General features: G+C 60.5%; 1 protein-coding gene across 1 annotated transcript in view; it reads right to left on the bottom strand.

Annotated features, from left to right (window-relative positions):
- Positions 1-8,849, bottom strand: part of SEMA3G (sema domain, immunoglobulin domain (Ig), short basic domain, secreted, (semaphorin) 3G) — a 15,781-nt gene extending 6,932 nt beyond the window's left edge. The window contains exons 1-18 of the mRNA XM_009995828.1: positions 8,784-8,849; positions 8,001-8,130; positions 7,741-7,901; positions 6,954-7,016; positions 5,357-5,476; positions 4,670-4,760; positions 4,444-4,560; positions 4,212-4,354; positions 4,018-4,132; positions 3,835-3,904; positions 3,481-3,625; positions 2,982-3,213; positions 2,789-2,880; positions 2,479-2,520; positions 2,254-2,292; positions 720-906; positions 315-454; positions 30-226 (exon numbers count right to left, since the gene is read on the bottom strand). Of these exons, the coding sequence (XP_009994130.1) occupies positions 30-226; positions 315-454; positions 720-906; positions 2,254-2,292; positions 2,479-2,520; positions 2,789-2,880; positions 2,982-3,213; positions 3,481-3,625; positions 3,835-3,904; positions 4,018-4,132; positions 4,212-4,354; positions 4,444-4,560; positions 4,670-4,760; positions 5,357-5,476; positions 6,954-7,016; positions 7,741-7,901; positions 8,001-8,130; positions 8,784-8,849 (2,150 nt within the window). The remainder of the gene's footprint in view (positions 1-29; positions 227-314; positions 455-719; positions 907-2,253; positions 2,293-2,478; positions 2,521-2,788; positions 2,881-2,981; positions 3,214-3,480; positions 3,626-3,834; positions 3,905-4,017; positions 4,133-4,211; positions 4,355-4,443; positions 4,561-4,669; positions 4,761-5,356; positions 5,477-6,953; positions 7,017-7,740; positions 7,902-8,000; positions 8,131-8,783) is intronic.
- Between the last annotated feature and the right edge of the window lie 2,219 nt (positions 8,850-11,068).

Raw genomic sequence — 11,068 nt, 5'->3', positions numbered from 1 at the left:
CCAGCCGGGGCTCGGGGCAAGGCAGGCGTGGGGGCTCCTCCCCTCGCCCCTTGGGGAGGTGGTGTGCCAGCTGCTCCCTGGTGACCACCCTCAGGGCTGTCTTGGCCACGGTCTGGGTGAAGCCGTGCTCCAGCGTCTTGCAGTAGTAGGTCCCAGCGTCGCGGGGGTGCAGCCTGCGGAAGAGCAGCCCTTGCTCCGTCTGCAGGACCCGCTCATCCGTCTTCACCTGTTGGCCACCATCAGGTTTGTGGGGGGGTCTGGGTCCAGCCCCCACATCCCTCCCGGGGAGGAAGGCGGGAACAGGGAGGGCTCACCTCATCCCGCTGCTCGTCAGGGGGCCTCTGGACAAACCACTGCACGCTGGCCTGTGGGGAGCGGGGCGTGCACTCCAGGAAGGTGCTGTTGTCCTCTGCCCCGTACAGCACTTTCTCCTCAACGTTCTCAAAATCATCCACTGGGGTGAAGACAGACATGGGCTGACAGGGAGGGCAGAGCCAAGCTTCCACACAGCTGGGTGTCAGCCCCACCCGGCCATGGTGTGGCTTCAGTCCCCCCCTCTCCAGGGACAGACCCAAGCCCCAGCAGCACCTGCCTTCTCTTGGGCCACCTTGGGTCTGTGGGACAAGCAGATCAGGGTTCCCCAGCCCACCTGGGATGGCTGCAAGCCCCTCTGTGGATGGGGAATGGAAGCCCCCTCAGCACCTTCCCCAGTCTCTCACCAGTCAGGTTCTGGTCCAGACACTGGTGGACAGGGTTGCCATGGTGGACGTCCTGGCGGCGATAGCGGCGCTTGCTGGGGGGCGGGTACTGGGTGCAGGCGGTGCCGTCCCAGGCGCAGTAGGGGTCCCTGGCCAGGCAGCACTCGGCACAGGCTGTGCCGTAGGTCTCACACCGGTGCAGCCGTACCTGGGCCACCGCCAGGCTGGAGCCCACAAAGACCCCCGCGTGGCCAGCCGTACCTGGGCCACCGCCAGGCTGGAGCCCACAAAGAGTGTTTGCTGAGGGAACAGCACCAAGGTGGGGATGCTGGCAGCCCCTGCAGGCATGGTGCCCAGTGTCCCCAGCCAGGACCCAACCCTCCCCACCCCCCCTCGCAGGCTTTGGGAGGCTGATGACAGCAGCTCAGCCCCTCCTGGTCACCTGCCCTGTCCCCAGGCCTGTGCACGAGCTGTGTCCGTACTCACACGCTTGACAGAGATCTCCATCTGAGTGATGGGCACAGGCACCTGCAGGAGAGGCAAGCGAGCGTGAGGCTGGGGAAAACCTCACCATGGAGAGCTCAGCTCATTCAGAGCTGCCAGAGCTTTGGGGAGGCACCAGGAATGTTTTTTGGGAGGGTGAAAGCACCCCCAGCCATTCTCTACCCTCAGAGCTCTGAGACCTTCCCGTGCCCAACAGTGTGGTGACAGCCCAGAGTCTCCATCCCCAAATGTGTCCCCAGACAGAGCCTACCCTGCTGCACCCTCCCTTGTATGCAGGGCAGAAAAATGGCACCTTAAAAACCTGCAGCTCCTCCAGGATGACTTCCTCAGCCATGGCCGAGCTTGTCTTCTGTGAGACCACCACCTTCAGCACTGAGCCAGCGTCTGTGGGGAGGAGGAGGATGGAGGTGTGAGCTCCCCAGTGCTGTGCCCACTGGTATCCCCAGCACCCGGGCTCCTTCCTGCATGCTGCTCCTGCCCCTCACCAGTCCCAAGGAAGAGGACATCATGCTGCCCATCCTCAGCCTCCACCCGATCCACCACGAGCTGGCGCAGGCGATGGGGAAGGTCGGTCTTCACTAGGAGGGGCCGGTGGTGCCGGGGGTACACGGGCTTGTACATGAGGGGGTGAGCGCGGGCAAAGTGCAGCACCTCATCGGGGAAGTCCTTGGTGGTGCTGTACTGCCTCCGGGGCTGGTTGGTCGTCTTGCTGGGACACTGTGAGGGCAGGAGGAGACCATCAGCCCAGCTACTCCAGCACCCATTCCTCTGTCTCCCTCCATCGCTCTGCAGAGATGGTTTAGGTCCTTCCCTGCCTTGCAGTTTGGGATCCATCTTCTCCAGCCCTTTGCCAGACCTTGTTCCCCAGAAATCTCAGGGTGGAACGCTGGTGGACAGGGTTGCCATGGTGGACGTCCTGGCGGCGATAGCGGCGCTTGCTGGGGGGCGGGTACTGGGTGCAGGCGGTGCCGTCCCAGGCGCAGTAGGGGTCCCTGGCCAGGCAGCACTCGGCACAGGCTGTGCCGTAGGTCTCACACCGGTGCAGCCGTACCTGGGCCACCGCCAGGCTGGAGCCCACAAAGAGTGTTTGCTGAGGGAACAGCACCAAGGTGGGGATGCTGGCAGCCCCTGCAGGCATGGTGCCCAGTGTCCCCTGCCAGGACCCAACCCTCCCCACACCCCCTCGCAGGCTTTGGGAGGCTGATGACAGCAGCTCAGCCCCTCCTGGTCACCTGCCCTGTCCCCAGGCCTGTGCACGAGCTGTGTCCGTACTCACACGCTTGACAGAGATCTCCATCTGAGTGATGGGCACAGGCACCTGCAGGAGAGGCAAGCAAGCGTGAGGCTGGGGAAAACCTCACCATGGAGAGCTCAGCTCATTCAGAGCTGCCAGAGCTTTGGGGAGGCACCAGGAATGTTTTTTGGGAGGGTGAAAGCACCCCCAGCCATTCTCTGCCCTCAGAGCTCTGAGACCTTCCCGTGCCCAACAGTGTGGTGACAGCCCAGAGTCTCCATCCCCAAATGTGTCCCCAGACAGAGCCTACCCTGCTGCACCCTCCCTTGTATGCAGGGCAGAAAAATGGCACCTTAAAAACCTGCAGCTCCTCCAGGATGACTTCCTCAGCCATGGCCGAGCTTGTCTTCTGTGAGACCACCACCTTCAGCACTGAGCCAGCGTCTGTGGGGAGGAGGAGGATGGAGGTGTGAGCTCCCCAGTGCTGTGCCCACTGGTATCCCCAGCACCCGGGCTCCTTCCTGCATGCTGCTCCTGCCCCTCACCAGTCCCAAGGAAGAGGACATCATGCTGCCCATCCTCAGCCTCCACCCGATCCACCACGAGCTGGCGCAGGCGATGGGGAAGGTCGGTCTTCACTAGGAGGGGCCGGTGGTGCCGGGGGTACACGGGCTTGTACATGAGGGGGTGAGCGCGGGCAAAGTGCAGCACCTCATCGGGGAAGTCCTTGGTGGTGCTGTACTGCCTCCGGGGCTGGTTGGTCGTCTTGCTGGGACACTGTGAGGGCAGGAGGAGACCATCAGCCCAGCTACTCCAGCACCCATTCCTCTGTCTCCCTCCATCGCTCTGCAGAGATGGTTTAGGTCCTTCCCTGCCTTGCAGTTTGGGATCCATCTTCTCCAGCCCTTTGCCAGACCTTGTTCCCCAGAAATCTCAGGGTGGATCCCATAGGAAGCCCATCCCAAAGGTTTCTTACCCCATCACTCCCCCTGGAAGAGCAATGGGAGGAGCTCAGGGGACCTGGAGATCCAGGCAGTTGCTCACCACGCCTGGCCGTGGGTAGGGCACCCTGCCTTCGTAGGGGCCCCACTGGTGGAGGGGGCTCTCCCGGTGGGCAAAGGGACCATTGAAGACCTCCCGGATGTCAGCCATGCGGTACACACAAACGGCAGAGCCCTGGAAGACATGGCTGAAAGAGGACAGGGAATGAGGTGAGCAGAGCCACACTCAGCACTGGCAGCATCAGTGGGGGGCATGGGAGTACCAGTGTCTCCATACAGCCCAGGGCAGAGCAAGTGAAGGGTGGGGAACAGTCAGCAGCCACACGGTGATGGTGATGGGGCAGGTCATGACTGGCTGCAGCTGGATGTCCCCAGAGAATGGGGCTGGACCACCCACCTGACAGTGCTGAAGAGGGCGTAGATCTCTGGGCTCTTCCTATCCTTTGTCCTCAGCAAGAAGACATCCTCTGGGGATGAGACACCCAAGCCTTGGGGTTTCTCTTGGAAACCCAGGAGCTTTCTAAAGCCACCAACCATGGGACCAGTCCTGGTGAGGTCCTCAACTCCATGCAACCCTTACCCAGCTCATCGAAGTGAGTGTCGATGCCACCAGGGCCAGGGACAGAGCACACCAGCCGAGCTTTGTTGAAGGTACTCCACTTGTTGACCAGCACCCTTTGTCCTCCAGCATCATTCTGCAGGGACAGGGAGCATCAGGGCCACTGCTATGACTTGGCCCATCCCTGCTGCCCACAGTCCACACCAGCATCTCACCACGCAGACCCGTGCCACCCGGCTGACAAGGGTGTGCTCCTTGCTGTCTGCCTCCACCACCTTCTCCGTGAAGAAGAAATAGGCTTTGTCGTTGTCCTGGTCATCATTGTCTGGGATCAAGTGGGCTGCCACGAATTTGGGGTCTGCGAGCAAGAGCCAGCCACAGCAGGTGGGGTGAGAGGGCAGAGTCACCACCTCTGGACAGGCATGGAGGGGCAGGGGGGGTCGTTACCGCTGAGTAAGCGCTGATCCACCTCGGTGCGCAGGGCCGAGCGGGTCCCCCTGCTGCGGAAGATGCCGGGATCGCGGCCCAGGAAATCTGCAGTGAGGCCGGTGTACAGCTCCCCACCTGGCAAAGACACCCCGCAGTGGGGCTGAGAGACAGCCCCAGCTGGCACAGGGACCATCCCTGGTCCCAGCACCCCAGGGGCTCTTGGTTCCCCAAGAAGACAACTCACCAATGACGGTGCTGGCGAAAGCATGGCTGGGCTCGTGTGGGCACCTGCCCCGGCCAGTCTCCACACTGGCAGGATCCAGGCTGAAGGTGTGCTGGGCAGGGGAACAGGCAGGGAACAGGCAGGTGAGCTCCAGGGCTGTGCCTGGGTGCACAGTGGCTGGTGCCGGTCCCTGACCAGCAAGCATCTGCACCCCCAGTGCTCCCAAAGGGACCTTCTGGAAGCTGGATCCATGACTTTTTGAGGCAAGTCTTGTACACAGCACCCAGAGGGACCCACCAGCCCCATCATTCACCCATCAGCCTGGCCAGAGGCACCAAGATATGGGCAGGGCTCCTGCAGCTTGCACAGTGCCAGGCTGTGAGGGGGGAATGAGGACCCTGCCTTCCCACCCCTACCCTGATTTATGAGCAGCAGACTGGGAGAAAAGGAAATGCCACCCACACCACAGCTCCTGGCAGGACACAAGCCCCTGGAAAGGTGATGCCAGGCCAGAAAGGTGGGGGAGTGAGGGAGGGGGCTGAGTGGGTTCCTGCCCCACCCCAGTGTCAGCATGGAGCAAACAGCACACCCAGTATCCCCATGGAATCCCAAAGTCCCCAGGGAAGGAGGCAGAAGGCAGGAGTCAACCTGCTTGGGTGTCCTGCCAGGGATGCTCAGGCTGGGCACCCCACCAGGGTGCTGCCCTACCTCGCCACGGTGCCCCACGTAGATGAAGGCGCAGATGGGGTTGAAGGCACCTGTCCCACAGGCCAGCAAATGTGTCCGGTTGTAGGGGTGCAGCACACGGATGTAGTTGGCACAGTCAGTCTGGGGGGGACGGCAGGGGAGGGGAAGGCTTGTGGGGGGCTCAGTGCTTTGCCCACCATCAGCCCCCTGGGGGATCCCACAGCAACGGGCAAGCCCCAGTCCTGGCTCACTGGGCTGCACCCAGCCTTCACCCCAGTGCCAGAGGTGCAAGATGCACCCCAGCCCATTGCAAAAGGATGGGGCTCCTGCCATCAAGAGCATTGCTGGGGGAACCACACCTGATCCAGCTTGCACTTGGGCACTCCCTGCCCAGCAGCACCTGTGTGCTCACCCCATCACACAGCTCACACCAGCCAGGGGGGCACAGCACCCACCCAGCAAGCTCCCAGCAGCAGCTCCTGCACCCAGCCACTAACCCCTGGGCACCCTCCTCTGCCCAGCGCCCAGGACGTGACCAGATGCAGGGACTTCCTTCCCCATTGTGTTACTGCTTAGCCAAGGATGAAACAAAGGGAGGAAACGGGAGATGGAGACGGATACCCACAGGCATCCTCAGCTGTCTCCAGGAAAGCCCCCATTGCTACTATCTGGGATTGTCCCCTTCTACTGGGGACCAGCAGTGGTGACACCCCTGGGGCTGGAGACCTGCCACCTCTGATCTTGCACGGCCTTTCCTGGCAGTCCCCACTGGAAAAGGCTTCCATCCTTCCCATCCTCCCATTTTAATGCCCAGCTAATGGTGAGCATCACCACCATTACGTCAGCAGCTCGTCCTGACCAGTGCCAGCCCTGCCTGTCCCCCCTCATCCCCCCCAGCGTGACACGAGGCCCCTTGTCTGCTGCAAACACCTCTGGTGAGCTGCCCCAGGGGTTCCCAGCCTCCCTGCTGTTTATTTTCCCTTTAGAAAGAGCCTCTAAAATAGTAAGTTCAACAAACCAAAACAAGTTCAAGAAAATAAAAAACTGAGCCTGCCCTGGCTTGGATCTTTCGGTGAGAGCTTGTAAAATAAACACACAGAGTGGGACGGGGGCTCCAGGGAGTAATTAGTCGGGGCGGGGGGAGCCTTGGGGACTCTTCCCCTGCCTGTCGTGTTTCATATTGGGGCAGGGGGAATGCAGAGGGGTAAGGTTTGGGGAGTGAGGTCACTGAACCCTCCATCAAGGGCGACCAGGAGAGGCCAGCCTGTCCCACTGGGGTCCTGAGCACTGCACAGGCTCTGTGGCTCCCCCCAGCCCTGCTATCACTGCCTGCCGGCTGCAGCCACATTTGGGACACACTGGCTCTGCCCTGCAGCCATGGGGCTGAGCTGAGCCCCACAGATGAGATTCCCAGAATCTGGCACAAGCTTCTCTTGTGGCCAGGCTTGGTCATCAACTCCCTGCCTCAGTTTCCCTCATGCACCAGGATGATCTCTTGCTCTGATCCAGCATTAACAAGCCCCATGGAGCCATCCCTGATGGGACAACACAGCACAGCCCAAGTGCACCAGGGCACCTCCCCCAGCTTGAAGCAGAGCACACATGGCATGAGACTCACCTCTGGGTCCTTCCCCTTCCGAAAACACTCCTCTGTCTGCCCAGGGAGGGGTGGCCAGTAGATCTGAAACACAAAAGACCCAGACTTGAAAATACACATCCCTAATCTCTCCATCACCACGGGGACCGAGAGAGGCACCAACAGCTCCCCAAAGGCCAGAGCTCCCACCCTGGGACTTGGAGCAGGACCCTTGCTCCTGGGGAGATGGACCCCAACAGTCACAGCCTGCAACTGGGCTGGGTGGAACTGGCTTGGAAGATGTCAGGCTTGTGGGTGATGTGGGAAAAGGGTGTTGGGGAACAGCTAGAGTCCCCCACAGCCTTCAGCAGCTCTCAGAACAAGGGCAGCTTGGGTACACAAGCCCTTGACCCCATCGCAGTGACCCAGCACATCGAGGGGGCACTTCATTTCCTTCTCCACTTTCTTCAGCTTGAAACAGCCCAGAGCCATGTTTGAAAAACAAGAAGTCATAATGCAGAGGATGAGGGAGGAGGGAAAGCACTGCTCAGCATCATTGCTCTGGTCTGTCACCTTTCCCACCGAGCCAGGAGAGTCTGGGGGCTATGCCAGCTGAGCCCTGACACAGCTCACTGCTGTGATGGATGCTTGTATCTCCATGTCTCTGAAGGCATTCAGCTGTATATTTGGCCTGTGAAGGGGGTGGCCAGATGGGGATGGGGAGCACTCACTCTCCCAACGGCAACTCCTCTGCTTGTAGGAACAAAAGGTGCACAGGGGATCACGGTGTCAGTGGAGACCCCAGGGTGCTCAACAGGACCCAGCTCACCTCCTTGGTATCCGCATTGGCCCTGTCCAGGAGCAGGGAGTAGAGCACATCCTTCCCCCCGATGAAGAGCCGGTCTCGGTACTCATCCAGGTAGAGGCAGCGGAAGCCCAGGAAGCCTCGCTGGCCAAAGAAGAGGGCAGAGCGGTTGGTGCCCAAAAGCTCTGGGGAGGGAGGGGACCATCATGAGAAGCCATCCCACCCCAAAGACCTGCAGAAGCACTGTTTGCCCCAAGTGTCCCCTTCCAGCCATGGACACTCGCCTTGAGCCAAGGGGATGTCCTGGTCCCCCCACGTCCCTCCATCTGCTGCAGACACCGGGGTCCCCCAGATGCCGGCGCACAGCTCACCCTGCTGGGACAGTTCAGCCCCACTGCCCCGAGCTGTCTCCCACTGTGAGGACAGGAGGGAAAAGTGATGGATAATGTCCCACACCTAAGTGTCCTCTCACAATCCTGGGGTCCCCCCAGCTGAGGCCCAGCTGTCAGAAGATGCTGCAGCCAAGGGGCATCATGGCAAGGAATAATGGAGAGGGGTGCCCTATGGGTTCCCTGCCTCTGGGCACCCCTCACAGGGAGAAAGAGGGTTCCTCACTCCATAAGTGCCAACCTGGGACACAATTGCAGGCACCCAGCAATCACAGGCGTGGGGAAACCAGCCACACAAAGCCTGCTGCCATCAGACCCTGCTGTCGAGGAGGCTTCCTCCCCCCCACAGCACGGGGACAACGCATGGGGAATGGCACCAGCATGGGGACACTGCATCCCTGTGGCAGACATCACCTCCCGGCACTGAAAATAACACGGTCTGGTGGTCAAAGCTCCCGAAACAGGTCCAAGCCCAAATCCCACAGGATGCCAAGGAGACCCTCACAGTGACACCACTGCGGGGGCAGTGGCATGACTGGCTCCCAGTGGGAAATGACTTTCAGGGTCAGCAAGCCGAAAACCCCGTCACAGTGGCGCCCACCCAGCTGCCGCGGAGGGAGAGGGCAAGAGGGAGTGGCTCAGCTTCACCAAGCTCTGAAACCCCATCCCAGCACCCACCCGAACCCAGCCCAACCTCTGGGCGGAGGAGGAGGAAGACAAAGCCCCATTGATAAGGGCAGCCATGTCCCCAGACACCCTCTGCCGGGGACGGCTGCCAGCCGCTGCTGCTGACCCCAGGAAAACCCCCAGCCCATGCATCCCCCTTGTCCCCATGGGAGAGGACGTGGCACTGGGACAAGCCCAGCTGCCAGCAGCCCAGGACACTGGGGTTCCAAGCCCTGCTCTTGCTGGGAGGACATTTGTCACCTCCAGCAAGGAGGGGGCCAGTGGCACAATATCCCTGTCCTGGTGGGACATGCCTCTTCTGGGATCTGCAAGGGAGACAGGGTCTATCCCCAGGGCTGGGACAGCCACCTCCACCCCATCACACACAGTTCCCATCCCCACCAAGTCATTCAAGGGCAGTCCCAGTGCCCAAACTGGTGATTCTAGTGACATGGAAGGATAAAGCACCAGCAGAGCTGGCACCAGGGGTGTCTCCAGCCCCATCTCCCCGAGGGTACCCTCCTCCCTGTGCCCTCCCAGCATCGCAGGTCCTCCCACATCGCCAGGTCCCGCCCGGGAAAGCACCGTCGTCTCCTTCAATTCTTGCCCTGCAATAATATTTTCCCAGCTCAGAATAACATTGGCAAAGTCAATGAGCTCCTTTTATTGTTTCGAGCAAGGCTTCCTCCTCTCACCCAGCCCTGACAAATTCCTCCTTCGCCTCAGGTTACACCAGCTCAGGGAGCCTTCCCCTTCCCTGGCTTCATCTCCTCAGGGAGGAGCACCCTGCCATGCTCCATCCATTTGCACCATCCATTTACCACCAGGGTGGGGGTCCCATAGAAGCCACCCCCCAGGCACCACTCCAGTAGGGTGGGAAGCCTTGGGCAGAGAACAGAGAGCTCAGGAGACACTGGGCTGTGATGCTGCTGGTGCAGGCAGCAGCAAAATGCACTTTCCCCTCTGCTGGAAGACAAAGCAGAAGGAAAAGAGCATCTTGAAGGGAGAGGAAGACCTGGGGCTCTGCCACCCCTTCACTCACAGCACAACACCTTCCCCTCTGGCCCCCCAAACATCACCCCACAGCCAGAGCCACCAGCCATGCACCACCCCAACCAACAAGCTGAGCACAAGCAGCTTCAGCTCTCCCAGTTTTCACTGCAGAGTCTTCTAATGGTTTTAATTGAAATGTTCATTTTCTTTTTCTACCCCCCAGGGAGAAGGCGGTGGCAGAATTTGTTTCATGGGAAATTTCAGTTTCTGTTTCCAATTTGGAAGAGGAACAGAATAATCAGCTGAAGAAGGGGGGGAAGGCGGTGGCAGAATTTGTTTCATGGGAAATTTCAGTTTCTGTTTCCAATTTGGAAGAGGAACAGAATAATCAGCTTAAGAAGGGGGGGGAAAAAAAAAAAAAAAAAAAAAAAAAAAAGCAAGCTTCAAAAGGCTGCTCCGTCCCTGCGGGAGGCTGGGAGGGTGGGAGCCCAGCCCCTGGGAGCCCCTTGCACCTGGGGAACGGCACGGCGGGACTTGAGGCTGGAGCGGATCAGATGCCGACCCAGACCCCAGCCCCACATCCCGGCTCTGCCGGGACACCACACCTCCCAGCCCTGCTGCCAGGCTCAACCTGAGGACACCGATCCCACCACGGGGCAGAGGCAAGAGCCATCCCAGGTGCCTGTTGCCTCCCAGGGTAAGCGGGGCCACCGCGTGCCTCAGTTTCCCCCTTTCAGCCGGGAAGGAGTTCCTGGGGCCGCACGCTCTGCCCCAGGACAGAGCCAAAGGTGCAACCAGCCCGTGCCCAGGGCCAGGGGACCCCCAGCCCGGGCTGCACAAGAGCAGGAAAGCACAAACTTTCCCCTGGCACAGGTATGTGCTCTGCGGCTCCTGGGGCTGGGCTGCGCCAGCTTCTTCCCCTCTTTAGGAAGAGGGAAGATATACATTATGCATTTTATTTAGTTTTATTTTAGGGCAGGTTCATTGCTTTTAGGCAAGAAGGAGGAGCCTGAGGCGCTCTGGATTCCTCTGTCAAGTTTGGCTGGAAGCAGCCCGTGGATTAAGCTGGCAGAGCAGGGGATGCAGCGAGCCAGAGCAGAATCACAGGGAGAGTTTTAATTAAAACCAAGTGCAGCACCCCGAGGGCCCCCCTGGCACCCCAGCGCCCGCAGCCCAGCGCGGTGGGACTCGGGGGGTGCCCGCAGTACCCAGGGGACCTGCTGGGGCAACTGGAGCAACACCTGGCTCCCACCCACCCGCAGGCGGGATGCTGAGCACCCAGAGATCCCCGAGGAGCACCCACC

Source organism: Chaetura pelagica, unplaced genomic scaffold (genome assembly GCF_000747805.2).
Source record: "Chaetura pelagica isolate M959 unplaced genomic scaffold, ChaPel_1.0 scaffold114, whole genome shotgun sequence".
In the NCBI taxonomy this organism is placed as follows: Eukaryota; Metazoa; Chordata; class Aves; order Apodiformes; family Apodidae; genus Chaetura; species Chaetura pelagica.
Note: the sequence above shows the minus strand (reverse complement) of the source record. Positions and strands in the feature narration are given on the sequence as shown.